The sequence below is a fragment of the Procambarus clarkii genome, chromosome 5, assembly GCF_040958095.1.
Source record: "Procambarus clarkii isolate CNS0578487 chromosome 5, FALCON_Pclarkii_2.0, whole genome shotgun sequence".
In the NCBI taxonomy this organism is placed as follows: domain Eukaryota; kingdom Metazoa; phylum Arthropoda; class Malacostraca; order Decapoda; family Cambaridae; genus Procambarus; species Procambarus clarkii.
In genome coordinates, this window is record NC_091154.1 from 2,485,017 (window position 1) to 2,504,241 (window position 19,225).

General features: G+C 43.5%; 1 protein-coding gene across 9 annotated transcripts in view; it reads right to left on the reverse strand.

Annotated features, from left to right (window-relative positions):
- The window catches only part of LOC123764389 (uncharacterized), a 67,579-nt gene that overhangs the window by 28,242 nt on the left and 20,112 nt on the right, over window positions 1–19,225 (reverse strand). For all 9 annotated transcript variants that reach the window (XM_045752188.2, XM_045752197.2, XM_045752177.2 and 6 more), the window contains 8 exons: window positions 18,518–18,590; window positions 14,947–15,518; window positions 12,895–13,018; window positions 10,169–10,350; window positions 6,887–6,976; window positions 3,598–3,717; window positions 1,579–1,739; window positions 1,007–1,078 (listed from right to left, as the gene is read on the reverse strand). In XM_045752188.2, the coding sequence (XP_045608144.2) occupies window positions 1,007–1,078; window positions 1,579–1,739; window positions 3,598–3,717; window positions 6,887–6,976; window positions 10,169–10,350; window positions 12,895–13,018; window positions 14,947–15,518; window positions 18,518–18,590 (1,394 nt within the window). The remainder of the gene's footprint in view (window positions 1–1,006; window positions 1,079–1,578; window positions 1,740–3,597; window positions 3,718–6,886; window positions 6,977–10,168; window positions 10,351–12,894; window positions 13,019–14,946; window positions 15,519–18,517; window positions 18,591–19,225) is intronic.

Below are 19,225 nucleotides of genomic sequence, written 5' to 3' on the forward strand. Positions count from 1 at the left end.
TGGCCTCTACTGACCAATCAGATCACCCATGGCCTCTACTGACCAATCAGATCACCCATGGCCCTCTACTGATCACCCATGGCCTCTACTGACCAATCAGATCACCCATGGCCCTCTACTGATCACCCATGGCCTCTATTGACCAGTCAGATCACCCATGGCCTCTACTGACCAATCAGATCACCCATGGCCCTCTACTGATCACCCATGGCCTCTACTGACCAATCAGATCACCCATGGCCCTCTACTGATCACCCATGGCCCTCTACTGACCAATCAGATCACCCATGGCCCTCTACTGATCACCCATGGCCTCTACTGACCAGTCAGATCACCCATGGCCTCTACTGACCAATCAGATCACTTCTATACTATTGACTTAAGAGTTTGGTATAATCATTTGGCATTTTCCTATGAAGGAGTTTATAATACTATACTGACTAATACAAGTTAGAATGGTAGACTGGTAAGTAAGATTACCAACCCTTGAATGGTACATGTTTTGGGACAGCAGGGGTTTCAGTCCCCAAGGGAAATTGACACACAACCTACATATCTGAAAGTGGGAAACCGTCTACGTTTCCATCCAGAAGAGATCGAAACATCAACAGTTCTTAATGTTTAGATAGGTTTGTTGGGTGGGTGTCAACTCTTCACAGTCATATTATTGTGACTCATTGTCTCCAAGGAATGATGTTTAGACAAATATAGAATTCCATTCACCTGGGGTGTGTGGGGTCTCGAACCGTGGACCCCAGGCGTGCGAGGCCGACGCTCTACGACTGGGCCATGAGCAGTCTTAAAAAGGAGAGTTTCCAGAAGCAGCATCCTGCAGGATAGTGCTTCCACACCCATACAGCCCAAGCAAATGGAATTTTTATTGCCATGAAAGTGTGGATGACAATTTTACATATAAAATGTTCAAGAGTTGTAACTCAATTTTGAATTTGAAAAAAGCAAAATAGAACTACGAGTCCAGAAAACAATTACTGTATTTGTTGTTTACCTCAAGGTTGGCATGTCATTTTCTGGAGAGAAGCTTTGCGTTTCGTTATGTTCCATGCTCCTGGCTAGCCGCCTGGAAATAAAAATAATTCTTCCTTTTAGTTCATTACATAACAGAACTATGACAAGTGGTTTCAACATTTCACATTAATCATTTTTTGTTAATTTCCTAAAAGGAGAGAGCTGGTTCATTTGTTAAGAGATCAGATACTGTATATAAGGCTTCGAGTCAACATGTAAAAGTGCCTTAGTGTGAAGAGTCCCTCCAGCACCGATGCCACCGGGAACTTTCCAAACATTTCCTCAGGGGTCATTACAACACAGAAATGACCCTCACTCCAGCCATGAAGGAGAATCAGAGGTACAGTTCTACACAAGACTGAGCAAAGGTTCGTCTCTCACCAGGACACCACCAAACACTAGCCTCATATCCACAAATAAAAGCAAAATATACACACTGTAAGGTCAATATACACACACAGTGAAGCCCATTATACACACCACAGAGAGCAACAAATAATTCAATGCAAAAAGAATATGGATCGTCTAGTTAGGTTAGGCTAGGTTGCTTACTCCAAGATCTTGCAGACTTCCGAGTGCATGCGAGGCAGCTGCACCATTTCGCCCACTTTGCCATCAAACAACAACTCATACATTGGGTTGTCAAAATCTCCCTTTCCTTTGGTACGATTTTCAAGACATCTTACGTTCTTCATTTGGATGAATTCACCAGCCTGGAATCACAAACATACTTTAAATGCTTTGTAAAAGATAGTGGTCAAATTTCAACGACTAATTTATTCGGTGATCACAATCCTCGTACTGTGACATTGTATATCTATGAGAAAATCTTTGGAGCAGTGCATGGAATCAAACTTAATCTTGGGTCATCCCACATGTTTACACCCACCATCTTGGGTCACCCCACATGTTTACACCCACCATCTTGGGTCACCCCACATGTTTACACCCACCATCTTGGGTCACCCCACATGTTTACATCCACCATCTTGGGTCACCCCACATGTTTACACCCCCCATCTTGGGTCACCCCACATGTTTACACCCCCCCATCTTGGGTCACCCCACATGTTTACATCCCCCCATCTTGGGTCACCCCACATGTTTACACCCCCCATCTTGGGTCACCCCACATGTTTACACCCCCATCTTGGGTCACCCCACATGTTTACACCCCCCATCTTGGGTCACCCCAGATGTTTACACCCCCCATCTTGGGTCACCCCACATGTTTACACCCCCCATCGTGGGTCACCCCACATGTTTACACCCCCCATCTTGGGTCACCCCACATGTTTACACCCCCCATCTTGGGTCACCCCACATGTTTACATCCCCCATCTTGGGTCACCCCACATGTTTACACCCCCCATCTTGGGTCACCCCACATGTTTACACCCCCCCATCTTGGGTCACCCCACATGTTTACATCCCCCCATCTTGGGTCACCCCACATGTTTACATCCCCCCATCTTAGGTCACCCCACATGTTTACACCCCCCATCTTGGGACACCCCACATGTTTACACCCCCCATCTTGGGACACCCCACATGTTTACACCCCCATCTTGGGTCACCCCACATGTTTACACCCCCCATCTTGGGTCACCCCACATGTTTACATCCCCCATCTTGGGTCACCCCACATGTTTACATCCTCCATCTTGGGTCACCTCACAAATTTACATTGCTGTACATAATTCAAGAACGCTCAACCTTCTGGCAACGCTGAGCGATACGAGCCAGTTGACACAAATGAAACTGGACTCCGAAGCAATAAGCAACCACAGTCCTCGTGCCTAGTATAAAAATGTTTCCAAATCATGTACGGTAATACTTGGGATCTTGTGTTTCCGCTAACTTGAGCCTTCTTTAATAATTTCAAGAAATCCGACGCACAAATTAAATGTCTGGAGGGAGGGAGAGATTTATCAGGAGAAAGTGCCAAGCCATTACGACTCTATAGCTCTTGGAAAAGGGGTCAGGATAAGGATTTGGAATGTGACAGGGAAAAGGAATGGTGCTCGACTACTTAGACGGTCGGAGATTGAACGCCGACGTGCAAGAAGCGAGACCGTCACTCTACCGTCCAGCCCAAGTGGTTGGGCAATGAGGGGCAATAAGCACATTAGGTGTTGTATAGCAGGCATGGAGGCAGACATGCAAAGCTAGATCCTATAACTCCAAGGTTACTAATAGGTAAGCACCACATCCTCTGAGATTCAAAATGGGAGCTTGGGTGTGGTAAATAATGCCATCAGTTGAGGCCACAATCAAATGTCACACCTAGCAGTACTGTTAAAGATTGACAATTATGCTTCCTTAAAATAATCATACCCATACCTATCCCCACAATTTTTTATGTTCAAAGATGTTGTGGTCAAAATAATGATAAATAAAATTATATATATTGTGTATGTGAACGTGGTTCGTGGGGTGAGAAAGCAGAGGCCATATGGGCGAGGAAGGATGATGAGCAGATTACATGATGTCATACTGCAAATCACCAGAACCTGTAGTGAGACGACCTCTGGTAACAGAGATAACAAAGCGAAAATCATCTTGACCGACCTCGGCGAGGATTGCAGCTTTAGTGGGATTGATGACCAGCACATCCACCTCGTACGAGCCAATGCCTCGATAGCACTCCGACTGTGACAGGAGTTCCAATGTGGTATTCTGCAAGTCAAACTGAAAGGAAAACATGAGATTGCTGTCAGTATAGTGGAATGGCTGAAAGGGTAACAATATGGGATAGTAGGCAAGACATGTACAAGTATGGAGAAGTTTATGGATAAGAAGTAATTAATTTTAGCGGAATAAACTTTAATTTTAGCGGAATAAACTGGTTGAACAAAACAGGGAATAGTGAAGCAGAAGATTTTCTAGAATTAATTGACGATTGCTTTCTTACGCAACACATTAAGGAACCAACACGGGAAAATAATATTTTAGATTTAGTGTTAACTAACAGGGAAACGCAAATTAATGACATCGAAATAGGGAGTGAGCTAGGGAGCAGTGATCACAAAGAAATCAGATTTAGCATAGAATGGAATAGACCAGTAGGAGAAAATTCTGTTAAAGTGCCAGATTTTCGAAAAGCTGATTTTAATAGCCTAAGAAATTTTTTGGGTCAAATTGATTGGAAAGGCTTGGGTATGGGGTGTGGGCCGGTCTTGGAGCGAGACATGAACCCAGCGATAGGTGACTTAAATGGGGATTTCGATGTGGATTCAATATATAACTTATTTAAGAATATTCTAAACAAAGCACAGGAACGTAGTATACCATACAAATTGAATAGATCGTATACTAATGACCCAAAGTGGATAACAAAGAATTTGAAGAACCTTATAGGTAAAAAGAGAGCTTGGTACAAAAGGATTAAAAATGGGGAGGTCACTTTAGAACAGGAATTCGTACAACTGGTTAGAAATGTTAAAAAAGAGATAAGGAAAGCAAAAAGAAACTATGAAGTTCGCATAGCAGGGCAAGCAAAGACAAATCCTAAAGGGTTTTTTCAGTTATATCGTACTAAGACTAGGGAAAGGATAGGTCCATTAAAAACTGAGACAGGTCAAATAACAGATAGTGATGAAGAGATGAGTAGTATTTTTAATAAATATTTTGTATCTTTATTTACTAAAGAGGAACTTAACAATATGCCTTCAGCCGAACAAGTCTATGTGGGTGGGGACGAGGACAGGTTGACGAGTTTAGCAGTTACCAGGGAGGATGTTCTTAAACAAATAGTAAAACTCAAACCAAACAAATCCCCAGGGCCGGATGAAGTGTTTGCTAGGGTGCTTAAAGAATGCAAAGAGGAGCTTTGTGACCCACTGTCAACCATATTTAATAAATCAATAGAGTCAGGCAGAGTGCCAGAGTTTTGGAAAGTTGCTAATGTGATACCAGTTTTTAAGAAAGGAGATAGATCACTTGCGTCTAACTATCGACCAATTAGCCTAACGTCTATTGTGGGAAAGTTACTCGAATCTATAATAGCAAATAAAATTCGTCTTCATCTTGAAAAACATAAATTAATAATTGAGTCGCAACATGGTTTTATAAATGGCCGTTCATGTTTAACAAATTTGTTATCTTTTTATTCTAGCATTGTTGAGGCAGTTGATAGTGGTAAGGATTGCGATGTTGTATACCTTGACTTTAGCAAAGCTTTTGATACAGTGCCACATGAAAGACTGATTAAAAAAATAGAGTCTCATGGTATTGGGGGTGCTATATTAAGCTGGATTAGGGCATGGCTATACCAAAGGAAACAGAGAGTTAGTATAAATGGAATCAAGTCAGAGTGGGAAAATGTTGTAAGTGGAGTGCCTCAAGGCTCTGTCCTGGGACCTCTGTTGTTTATAATATATATAAATGATTTAGATTCAGGTTTGAGTAGCAACATTTGCAAATTTGCCGATGATACGAAAATCGGTAGGGAAATTAATTCGGAGGAGGACTCACTATCACTTCAAGTTGATCTAGATAGGGTTTTGAAATGGTCAAAGGATTGGCAGATGCAGTTTAATGCTGATAAATGTAAAGTTCTGAGGTTAGGTAATGATGATAGAGTTACAAGATACGAGCTAGATGGTGTTGTGATTGCGAAGTCGGATTGCGAAAGGGATCTGGGAGTTATGATTAGTAAGAATTTAAAACAAAAGGATCAATGCATAAATGTTCGTAATAAGGCAAATCGGACACTTGGATTTATTAATCGCAGCGTTAGTAACAAGACACCTGGTGTGGTTCTCAAGCTATATCTTGCTCTAGTTAGGCCCCATTTAGATTATGCAGTTCAGTTTTGGTCGCCATATTATAGAATGGATATAAATTCACTTGAACGTGTCCAGCGTAGGATGACTAAGTTAATTCCCCAAATTAGAAATCTTTCATATGAAGAAAGATTAACAAAGCTTAAGCTGCATTCACTGGAAAGGCGAAGAGTTAGGGGTGACATGATAGAGGTTTACAAGTGGATGAATGGACATAACCGGGGGGATATTAATAGGGTATTAAAAGTATCAACACAGGACAGAACACGAAACAATGGATATAAATTGGATAAGTTTAGATTTAGGAAAGACTTGGGTAAATACTGGTTCAGTAACAGGGTTGTTGATTTGTGGAACCAATTGCCGCGTAACATTGTGGAGGTGGGGTCCCTCGATTGTTTCAAGCACGGGTTGGACAAGTATATGAGTGGGATTGGGTGGTTATAGAATAGGAGCTGCCTCGTATGGGCCAATAGGCCTTCTGCAGTTACCTTTGTTCTTATGTTCTTATGTTCTAAGAGTCCAAGTATCAGTGAGTGTATGGGAGAGGGGTATCCAGAGTAGGGATAAGATGGGTGCCAGTATCAGTGAGTGTATGGGAGAGGGGTATCCAGAGTAGGGATAAGATGGGTGCCAGTAAAGGAAAGGTGACGAGTTATGCAAGAACAGGAGTGCCTAGAGGTTGAGTTACAACCATATTGGGTTCTTAGTAACCATACATTAAACAGTGATTAATATATCTGAGCATTTTCGAGAGTTCAACTTAAAATATTACAGCAAAATTTTTAAAGTAAATTTTTATTGATTAAATTCAAAAACAGATAAAAATACTGCTGTTCATAAGATATAACAAAACAAAAGATCAGAAATTAAAATTTTGACGACACTCTAGGCTGTGACGTCATTAGTTGCCGAAGGCGGACCAGAACTATGTCCAGTAGTCCCTCATGTAATGTGTCATTTCGTGTACAGTATTTGGTTTGGTTACACCAATGTGACTTTATTTTTATTGGTCTTAATGTAATTCAAAACATTTCGTGGTCAAAGGGCAAACTAGAAACATCTGTACATACTTGGGTGAACTGCAGCTGGGTCGGCGAGCCATCTTGTATTCGCATGATGAAAAATTGTGCAGTAGCCTTCACTGCCCGCTTCTCCAGAACCTGAAAGTCCATCACAAAAAAACATGGATTGGAGAATGTCTGAGAACAGCCCAACTTACAACACAATATTAAGAAACAAGAGAGAAACCAATCAATAGTGACTAGCTACACCAATCAATAATCAACCAATCACCAATCAACCAATCAATAATGACTCGAGAGCCAGGAAAACACACAACAAAGGAGGAAGAGAGCATGCTGAGGGGGCTAAGTTAGAGGACATGTTGAGGGGGCTAAGTTAGAGGGCATTTTGAGGGGGCTAAGTTAGTGGGCATGTTAATTTTAACAATTTCCTGGATTTTCGACTTGGACTTACGGGCAGTTTGCTTAACCGCTTGTCGGATCACGACGTAAATTTACGGACCGTGTTATATTGGGTATTTACTACTCGATCGACTTGGGGTTTGTATGAATATGTTTGTCATTAAATTTTTGTTTTCTCTAATAGGCACTGTGCCTATTTGAGAAAACGGCAATGTATTGTAACTTAGAGGAGAGACTATTGAATTGGTGACACAACGAGGGTAATCGCGCACTCCACACACTCTTGTGTTGGCCGCGATCATGATTCTACATTTATATGCATATGTCTGTGTAGAGAATTTTATTCCGAACACAATACAAACAAAAAAAACGGAGTGAATCAAGTATAAACTTGAAAAAACATGAGCAAAGTAAAAACTTTTTACGCTCATGGGTACAAACACGCGTAAGATTCGCATAAGATTTTATTCGCCGCAAATTTATTTGACGCTCTGTTGGCCAATTCTACCTATGTTCTTATAGAACTTTCTATTGCGAACACATTGCTATAAAAATGAAATACGTAGCTCGAGAAATAATGTCATGACAGTGAAATAAGTATAAACTTTCAAAGCGCTGCATCACAACAGTGTCGTCGCTGCTGAAATCATGGCTAACGCTTCGCCCAGTTCCCACACTCGTGCGGAACATAATTAGACATTGATAGGCATATGTCTGGGTGGGGAATTTTATTGCGAGTTCAATGATATCAAAATAAGCACTGTAGGATGACTGTGAGGCTGGCAACAAACGAAAGAGTATGAACATTTACTTCCTGTTTGGGTGTCACGGCGAGTCATCTTCGTGTTTATTTACTTCGTGGTGGGATAGCATATGCTTGGGTGACATTTTATGCATATGATCTTGTAGAGAATTTTATTGCCAACGCATTGATACCAAAATGAAAAACGTAGCTCGAGAATTGATGTTAGGAGCGTGAAAAGATTTTAAACTTTTTTATGTTTACGCTTGAGCGCCCAGAACGCCGCACGCACAACCCGCTTTTTTTTTCAGGGAGTGCCGCGCGCACTAAAGTGTTAAGGGGGCAAAGTTAGAGGGCATGTTGAGGGGGGGCTAAGTTAGAGGGCATGTTGAGGGGGGGCTAAGTTAGAGGGCATGTTGAGGGGGGGCTAAGTTAGAGGGCATGTTGAGGGGGGGCTAAGTTAGAGGGCATGTTGAGGGGGGGCTAAGTTAGAGGGCATGTTGAGGGGGGCTAAGTTAGAGGGCATGTTGAGGGGGGCTAAGTTAGAGGGCATGTTGAGGGGGGCTAAGTTAGAGGGCATGTTGAGGGGGGCTAAGTTAGAGGGCATGTTGAGGGGGGCTAAGTTAGAGGGCATGTTGAGGGGGGCTAAGTTAGAGGGCATGTTGAGGGGGGCTAAGTTAGAGGGCATGTTGAGGGGGGCTAAGTTAGAGGGCATGTTGAGGGGGGCTAAGTTAGAGGGCATGTTGAGGGGGGCTAAGTTAGAGGGCATGTTGAGGGGGGCTAAGTTAGAGGGCATGTTGAGGGGGGCTAAGTTAGAGGGCATGTTGAGGGGGGCTAAGTTAGAGGGCATGTTGAGGGGGGCTAAGTTAGAGGGCATGTTGAGGGGGGCTAAGTTAGAGGGCATGTTGAGGGGGGCTAAGTTAGAGGGCATGTTGAGGGGGGCTAAGTTAGAGGGCATGTTGAGGGGGGCTAAGTTAGAGGGCATGTTGAGGGGGGCTAAGTTAGAGGGCATGTTGAGGGGGGCTAAGTTAGAGGGCATGTTGAGGGGGGCTAAGTTAGAGGGCATGTTGAGGGGGGCTAAGTTAGAGGGCATGTTGAGGGGGGCTAAGTTAGAGGGCATGTTGAGGGGGGCTAAGTTAGAGGGCATGTTGAGGGGGGCTAAGTTAGAGGGCATGTTGAGGGGGGCTAAGTTAGAGGGCATGTTGAGGGGGGCTAAGTTAGAGGGCATGCTGAGGGGGCTAAGTTAGAGGGCATATTGAGGGGGCTAAGTTAGAGGGCATGTTGAGGGGGCTAAATTAGTGGGCATGTTGAGGGGGCTAAGTTAGTGGGCATGTTGAGGGGGCTAAGTTAGTGGGCATGTTGAGGGGGCTAAGTTAGTGGGCATGTTGAGGGGGCTAAGTTAGTGGGCATGTTGAGGGGGCTAAGTTAGTGGGCATGTTGATAGGACTAAGTTAGAGGGCATGTTGAGGGGGCTAAGTTAGAGGGCATGTTGAGGGGGCTAAGTTAGTGGGCATGTTGAGGGGGCTAAGTTATAGAGCATGTAACTGACTTCAGGAGAAATAGAAAATAAGAGACATGAAAATGCCGACCTTTAAATATATCTTTAAGCAACAGAAGGCAAATACAAGCAGTGTCGTAGAAATGAACAAATCCACAAGGGCCATGACGAGGATTCGAACGTATGTCCGAGAGCATCCCAGACGCTGCCTTAATTGACTGAGCTACGACATGGTCGTAGGTCTTACGCCTTCTGTGTGTAATGAAGTAAGGGCGACGCAGGAGAACAGCCTATTGACACAGCTCAAGTGCATGGGGGGAATTGTGTAAAATCCTGGTTTGTGCCTCGGAGAGGCTGCAGGATCAAGTAAGTTCAGTAGAACTTCGGTTTCAACTCTCTTAACCATGTCGTAGCTCGGTCGATTAAGGCAGCATCTGGGATGCTCTCGGACACAGGTTCGAATGCTCGTCACGGCCCGTGTGGATTTGTTCATTTAATGCATCACACAATTGTGATTTCTGTGTGTAATGTCGTAGAAAACTGATGATATAGGACATTGACTGCACAATGACGACACCTGGTTGATACTACAGTTGAGCGTAGGTGTTAAGGTGCCCTTAACAGAGGCTAGGGCACACTTGCGACGCAGTCAACCAGTCAACCTCTGCACACACTCTTCAACACTCACCTGGCAATAGAGTGTGAAGGCCCTCTGCTCGGTGACCTCGTTAAGGGTGCACTCTGGCATAAACGATGCATCTGGTGATGATAGCCCCACAGCGTGTGCCTGTTCGTAGGGGTTGGGATTCACCAAGTTCCTCGACTTTACCCACCATTCACGCAGAGTGAGTACTTGTGTGCGGATGTCATCTAAAGATTCATCAAAATAAATTAATCAAATGATAATTATATTAATGTAGAAGTCATATTGGTAATGAATAAATGTTTATGTTGTACAACAAAATCTAACCTGTGGCCCTGATTACCTCAGGCGCGCATGCGCGCACACACACACACACACACACACATCCTAACGATCTACCAGTGGGCATACAGAATTATATGAACATGTTTGCTGATGATGCTAAGATAATAGGGAAGATAAGAAACCTAGATGATTGTCATGCTCTTCAAGAAGATCTGGACAAAATAAGTATATGGAGCACCACTTGGCAAATGGAATTTAATGTGAATAAATGCCATGTTATGGAATGTGGAATTCGAGAACATAGACCCCACACAACCTATAAATTATGTTAGAAATCTTTAAACAATTCTGACAAAGAAAGGGATCTAGAGGAGGTTCTAAATAGAAAACTGTCACCCGAGGACCACATTAAGAACTTTGTGCGAGGAGCCTATGCCACACTTTCTAACTTCAGAATTGCTTTTAAATACATGGATTGAGAAATATTAAAGAAATTGTTCATGACATTTGTTAGACCAAAGCTAGAATATGCAGCGGTTGTATGGTGCCCATATCTTAAGAAGCACATCAACAAACTGGAAAAGGTGCAACGACATGCTACTAAGTGGCTCCCAGAACTGAAGGACGAGCTACGAGGAGAGATTAGAGGGATAAATATGCAAAAACTAGAAGATAGAAGAAAATGAGGCGATATGATCACTACGTTCAAAATAGTAAGAGGAATCGATAAAATTGATAAGAAAAAATTCCTGAGACCTGGAATTTCAAGAACAAGAGATTTAAACTAATGAAACAAAGCTGCCAGAGAAATATAAGAAAATTCACTTTCGTAAACAGTGGTAGACGGTTGGAACAAGTTAGGTGAGAAGGTGGTGGAGGCCAAAACTGTCAGTAATTTCAAAGCGTTATATGACAAAGAGTGCTGGGAAGACGGGACACCACGAGCGTAGCTCCCATCCTGTAACTATACTTAGGTAATTACACACATATTATGTGAGAAATCTTTAAAGAATTATGATAAAGAAGGAGATTTAGGGGTGGTTCTAGATAGAAAACTATCACCCGAGGACCACATAAAGAACGTTGTGTGAGGAGCCTATGCCACACTTTCTAACTTCAGAATTGGTTTTAAATACATGGATGGCAAAATACTGAAGAAATTGTTCATGACTTTTGTTAGGCCAAAGCTAGAATATGCATCAGTTGTGTGGTGCCCATATCTTAAGAAGCACATCACCAAACTGGAAAAGGTGCAAAGACATGCTACTAAGTGACTCCCAGAACTGAAGGGCAAGAGCTACGAGGAGAGGTTAGAGGCATTAAATATGCCAAAACTAGAAGACAGAAGAAAAAGAGGCGATATGATCACTACGTACAAAATAGTAACAGGAATTGATAAAATCGATAGGGAAGATTTCTTGAGACCTGGAACTTTAAGAACAAGAGGTCATAGATTTAAACTAGCTAAACACAGATGCCGAAGAAATATAAGAAAATTCACTTTCGCAAACAGAGTGGTAGACGGTTGGAACAAGTTAGGGGAGAAGGTGGTGGAGGCCAGAGACTGTCAGTAATTTCAAAGTGTTATATGACAGAGTGCTGGGAAGACAGGACACCACGAGCGTAGCTCTCATCCTGTAACTATACTTAGGTAATTACACACACAGGGGCAAATGAGGGCAGACTCGCATCCATGTGTTTTCAGACACATGACTGTACCTCATTGTGCGCGCGCACATACACACACAGACACGTGATTTTTTACCCTACTTCAGTGATATGTTAGCTTTAAAGCATGCCCACATTAGTTCCGAATGGCCAGCAAATGTTGTAAACTACGGGTATACTGAAACCTTGGCCAAGAGGAAGATCAATGGTTTAAGGTAGAAACTGACAATAATCAAGAGGAATAACCTTGAGAAAACATTTTCTGAAGCACCACCTTTAATTATATAATGATAGTCTAGGGAAAATGTTGTTCAATATTACAACATTATTACATTTTTCACTTAATGCCACATTTTTTTTAGAAACTAATCTCTTTGGTCAAACAGAAAATGTCTTGCCACCCCTAATGGATCTGTCATCTGTACAAAGGCATAGGTCTTGCCACCCCTAATGGATCTGTCATCTGTACAAAGGCATAGGTCTTGCCACCCCTAATGGATCTGTCATCTGTACAAAGGCATAGGTCTTGCCACCCCTAATGGATCTGTCATCTGTACAAAGGCATAGGTCTTGCCACCCCTAATGGATCTGTCATCTGTACAAAGGCATAGGTCTTGCCACCCCTAATGGATCTGTCATCTGTACAAAGGCATAGGTCTTGCCACCCCTAATGGATCTGTCATCTGTACAAAGGCATAGGTCTTGCCACCCCTAATGGATCTGTCATCTGTACAAATACATAGCAACTTGCAACGTGCAATTACTTACCAGTTATTACACAATTACTGCCTGGTTAATGGAAAATTACTGGTACTCACCAGTTAATTTATATCTTGGATTCGTTGTGACGGGAGTGACGGGGGCTGATGGATCGGAAGAAAATTTCACTACCTGCTTAGAGTCATATACCTTCCCATGCATGTTGTCTTTAAACATCTCACACTGAAATGATTCAAACACACATGTACGTTGCTGACCTCCATAAACGCTCCAATTAAGTGTTAATTAAGTGCACAAGATTAAGTGTTACTCGGCCATAAGAAATCTAATATATGATTTCATCTTTGGGGGGAGAGAAAAAAAAAAAAAAAAAAAGGTGTTAGAGAAGTTAAGAAATGCCCTTTTCTTGGGTCTCTTGAGAACTACTAAGCAAGTGGAGGAGCCGAGTGGAGGAGGAGAGCCGAGGCCACTACATACAAAATACAATGTGCTTATCTAACCAAGAAATATACAAACCCAAGCAACCCACCTAACCCAACCTATACCTATGGAACAATATACTCTGTCGAGTAACTTGGGTTCAGTGTTACAGCTTACTGTCATGGTCCAGTGTTACAGCTTACTGTCATGGTCCAGTGTTACAGCTTACTGTCATGGTCCAGTGTTACAGCTGTCATGGTCCAGTGTTACAGCTGTCATGGTCCAGTGTTACAGCTTACTGTCATGGTCCAGTGTTACAGCTTACTGTCACGGTCCAGTGTTACAGCTTACTATCACAGTCCAGTGTTACAGCTTACTGTCACGGTCCAGTGTTACAGCTTACTGTCATGGTCCAGTGTTACAGCTTACTGTCATGGTCCAGTGTTACAGCTGTCATGGTCCAGTGTTACAGCTGTCATGGTCCAGTGTTACAGCTTACTGTCACAGTCCAGTGTTACAGCTGTCATGGTCCAGTGTTACAGCTGTCATGGTCCAGTGTTACAGCTTACTGTCATGGTCCAGTGTTACAGCTGTCATGGTCCAGTGTTACAGCTTACTGTCACAGTCCAGTGTTACAGCTGTCATGGTCTAGTGTTACAGCTGTCATGGTCCAGTGTTACAGCTGTCATGGTCCAGTGTTACAGCTGTCATGGTCCAGTGTTACAGCTTACTGTCATGGTCCAGTGTTACAGCTTACTGTCATGGTCCAGTGTTACAGCTTACTGTCATGGTCCAGTGTTACAGCTTACTGTCATGGTCCAGTGTTACAGCTTACTGTCATGGTCCAGTGTTACAGCTTACTGTCATGGTCCAGTGTTACAGCTTACTGTCATGGTCCAGTGTTACAGCTTACTGTCATGGTCCAGTGTTACAGCTTACTGTCATGGTCCAGTGTTACAGCTTACTGTCATGGTCCAGTGTTACAGCTGTCATGGTCCAGTGTTACAGCTTACTGTCACAGTCCAGTGTTACAGCTGTCATGGTCCAGTGTTACAGCTGTCATGGTCCAGTGTTACAGCTTACTGTCATGGTCCAGTGTTACAGCTTACTGTCATGGTCCAGTGTTACAGCTGTCATGGTCCAGTGTTACAGCTTACTGTCACAGTCCAGTGTTACAGCTGTCATGGTCTAGTGTTACAGCTGTCATGGTCCAGTGTTACAGCTGTCATGGTCCAGTGTTACAGCTTACTATCACGGTCCAGTGTTACAGCTGTCATGGTCCAGTGTTACAGCTGTCACGGTCCAGTGTTACAGCTTACTATCACGGTCCAGTGTTACAGCTGTCATGGTCCAGTGTTACAGCTGTCATGGTCCAGTGTTACATCTGTCATGGTCCAGTGCTACAGCTGTCACGGTCCAGTGTTACAGCTGTCATGGTCCAGTGTTACAGCTTACTATCACGGTCCAGTGTTACAGCTGTCACGGTCCAGTGTTACAGCTTACTATCACGGTCCAGTGTTACAGCTTACTATCACGGTCCAGTGTTACAGCTGTCATGGTCCAGTGTTACAGCTGTCATGGTCCAGTGTTACATCTGTCATGGTCCAGTGTTACAGCTGTCACGGTCCAGTGTTACAGCTGTCATGGTCCAGTGTTACAGCTTACTGTCATGGCTCAGTGTCACATTTTACTGTCATGTCTCAGTGTCACAGCCCACTATCACAACTTACCAACATAAGTTTGAGGAATAAGATGTCACCAGCTTGTACTCCTCCAGGAAGATCACGATAGTTACAGTCGTTGAGGAAGACGTGAAGCAGGAGATCTTCCCGAATGGCATCTTTAGTCAGGCAGGAAGGATCAACTATGGCTAACAGTATGTGATAAGTTCCCTTGTTTGTCATCTCGGGTTGTTTCACAATGTTCTTCACCACGGCACATACATTCACCTTCTTGCCAGGGGTGCAACAGTTATTTATGTTGGTCAGTTCGATCGGAACTGTCGTGCGAGTCGCAGGAAGCGCGGATTTTTGGGTTTTTGCCGGCGGTGGCAGTGGGGCAGGAGAAACTTGAGTGATGAACCACACCTGGGCATCGCTCGCTGCCTTGGCCCCTGCACGCAGACCGAACTTGCACCACCCATCCTGGTGGAGGCCGTGATACTCCTCCAGTCTTACTTGAGCAAATACGAGCCAGATTTTGGCGTCACTGTTAGCGCCTTTGAGGTATTCGTCGACTACATCGGCATGCCTGCTGTAAGCGAACACATCTATCTGAAGCCCTTGTGACCCATCCGGCAGAACTGAAACACAACGAAAGCCAAGTCAACGAGACATTAAACACCACTGCAAATGACAATTATTTAATAACCTTGATACCTCTTTCTCCTTCCCTCCCTCTCCTCCCATCTTCTTGATATCTCTCTCCAGTTGCATCTCTCTCATCCCACTCAATTTCAGTCCCTTTCTCACCATCTATCCTTTCACTCTCAACATCTCTCTCACAAGACAGACAGACTATAAGATGACACATATATACAAATCATCACACTTACAGAGGGAGAGAAACTGCACCACAACTTGTGCCAAGAAGTAGTAAATGAACACCGAGACACTATAAGCAAACGTTATATATATACTGTACACCCTAAAGTTCCATACAAACTTCAGACACCAAAAATGCACGGACCCTAACCTCCCCCCCCCTCCCTCACACACACACACAACGTAATAACAGAACACCAGAAAGTAGAGAGAGATACCAGAGAACCAGGAACAAGTATGTTAGTGTGAGAAGAGCAGCTGAGAAAAGGTATGAAAATGATATAGCTAATAAAGCCAAGACCGAACCAAAGCTACTACACAGTCACATCAGGAGGAAGACAACAGTGAAGGAACAGGTGATGAAACTTAGGGTGGGGGTGGACAGGTACACAGAGAATGACAGAGGTGTGTGAAGAACTCAACAAAAGGTTCCAGGAGGTCTTTACAATAGAACAGGGAGAAGTCACGGCGCTAGGAGAGGTGGCAGCAAACCAGGTGACCTTGGAAAGGTTCGAAATTACAAGAGATGAGGTCAAGAAGCACCTATTGGAGCTGGATGTGAGAAAAGCTGTTGGGCCGATGGAATCTCACCATGGATATTGAAAGAGTGTGCAGGAGCACTTTGCTTGCCACTCTCCATAGTGTATAGTAGGTCACTGGAAATGGGAGACCTACCAGAAGTATGGAAGACTGCTAATGTAGTACCAATATTTAAAAAGGGTGACAGACAAGAGGCACTGAGCTACAGGCCAGTGTCCTTAACTTGTATACCATGCAAGGTGATGGAGAAGATTGTGAGAAAAAACCTAGTAACACATCTGGAGAGAAGAGACTTCGTGACAACCCATCAACATGGGTTCAGGGAGGGTAAATCTTGCCTTACAGGCTTGATAGAATTCTATGATCAGGTGACAAAGATTAAGCAAGAAAGAGAAGGATGGGCGGACTGGATTTTTTCGGACTGTCGGAAAGCCTTTGACACAGTACCCCATAAAAGGTTGATGCATAAGCTGGAGAAACAGGCAGGAGTAACTGGTAGGGCGCTCCAGTGGATAAGGGAGTACCTAAACAATAGGAAGCAGAGAGTTATAGTGAGGGGTGAGACCTCAGAATGGCTTGAAGTCACCAGTGGAGTCCCACAGGGCTCTGTGCTTGGACCTATCCTGTTTCTGATATACGTAAATGATCTCCCAGAGGGTATAGACTCATTCCTCTCAATGTTTGCTGACGACGCCAAAATTATGAGAAGGATTAAGACAGAGCAGGACAGCTTGAGGCTTCAAGAAGACCTGGACAAGCTGCAGGAATGGTCGAACAAATGGATGTTAGAGTTTAACCCAAGCAAATGTAATGTAATGAAGATAGGGGTAGGAAGCAGGAGACCAGATACAAGGTATCACTTGGGAGATGAAATACTTCAAGAGTCAGAGAGAGAGAGAAAGACCTGGGGGTTGATATCACGCCAGACCTGTCCCCTGAAGCTCATATCAAGAGGATAACATCAGCAGCATATGCCAGGTTGGCTAACATAAGAACGGCCTTTAGAAACTTGTGTAAGGAATCTTTCAGAACATTATATACCACATATGTCAGACCAATCCTGGAGTATGCGGCTCCAGCATGGAGTCCATATCTAGTCAAGCATAAGACTAAACTGGAAAAGGTTCAAAGGTTTGCCACCAGACTAGTACCCGAGCTGAGAGGTATGAGCTACGAGGAGAGACTACGGGAATTGAACCTCACTTCGTTGGAAGACATTAGTTAGGGGGGACATGATCACCACATTCAAGATTCTCAAGGGAATCGACAGGGTTGATAAAGACAGGCTATTTAACACAAGGGGCACACGCACTAGGGGACACAGGTGGAAACTGAGTGCCCAAATGAGCCACAGAGATATTAGAAAGAACTTTTTTAGTGTCAGAGTGGTTGACAAATGGAATGCATTAGGAAGCAATGTGGTGGAGGCTGACTCCATACACAGTTTCAAGTGTAGATATGATGGAGCCCAATAGGCTCAGGAACCTGTACACCTGTTGATTGACGGTTGAGAGGCGGTACCAAAGAGCCAGAGTTCAACACCCGCAAGCACAACTAGGTGAGTACACACACACAAGGACTGTGCATTAATTTCTTAAATTGCTCCAATTATTATCAGCGACTACTCCTGTGCTCAAATTGCCATATGGGATTGATCTTTATGGATTATGATTACATATATATATTTTTTCCATGAGTACCATGATGTAGAAAAATACACAAGGCGATCACAATAATGTGAGACTGTATATTCATGAGAAAATCTTCGGAGGAGGCTGGTGGAGGCGAGCCATCGTCGTAAGTCGCCCGAGATGCACCTTCAATGCCATGCTTCAAAGATTCCCTCGTGATAGGGAAGTTTTAATTAGTTTTTTTTTTTATCTTGAGGTTATATTGAGATGATTTCAGGGTTTAGCGTTCCTGAAGCCTCGACCAGGCCTCCTTTTCTGTTAAACATTCCCAGGAAGCAGCCCTTAGCAGCTGTCTAATTCTCTGGTACCTATTTACTGCTAGGTGAACAGGTACATCAGGGTGAAAGAAAACTCTACCCAATTGTTTCCACCTCTGCCAGAGATCAAACCTGGAACCTTTGGACTATGAATCCCAAGCTCTGTCCACTCAGCCGTCAGGCCGTGTATGGGATGAACACATCCCCGAGCCATGTGTTCTTGGACATCATGGGGCCATTGTCATGACAAAGGCAGACAGCGTTTCTTACCTTCTCGCAAAGTCATCCGCTTCTTCATCCTACTGTTGCGTACAAACTTCTCATGGTTGTCTTGTAAGACACCCTGTTGGAAAATGTAATTACCTTTGTATTAAATTCTGTCAAACTCTCACAGTGTTTAGTAATGTTCAGTTATCCTTATACTGTAACATTTACCCTTCAATGCATGCTAATTATATCACACACAGAAAACAGGAGAAACTGATAACATTTAAGGACCTAAAATTCAAAGAAAATGTTCAAAGGAAGATGAAATCTGCAGCCATCAAAAACACCACCACCACCACCAGACAATCAATGCATCCCTAGCATAGCTGTGCTGCATTACCAATTGTCAATTGTAGATAGGGCTAAATTGAGGTAGAAAATATTAATAACAATTACCATTGTTGGGGACAGGAAGCCTGCACTCTCTTGGATAAGACTTATCGACATCCCTCTAGGCCAGGGGTCAGCAACCTACGGCCTGCGAGCCCCAAGTAAAATGTCACATCTACTACACGACGAAATCACAATAGCAATTTATATCTATGTGAAAATCTTTGGAGCAGAATGGAGACCAAACCAACATCCTGACTATATCCCCCTCAAGACTCACACTATACCCAGGACTCTGCTTCAATCTCTGCACTGCTTGAAAGATTTTCTCATAGATCTATCACGTTATTGTGATTTTTGTGTGCATTTGAAGGGAGCATT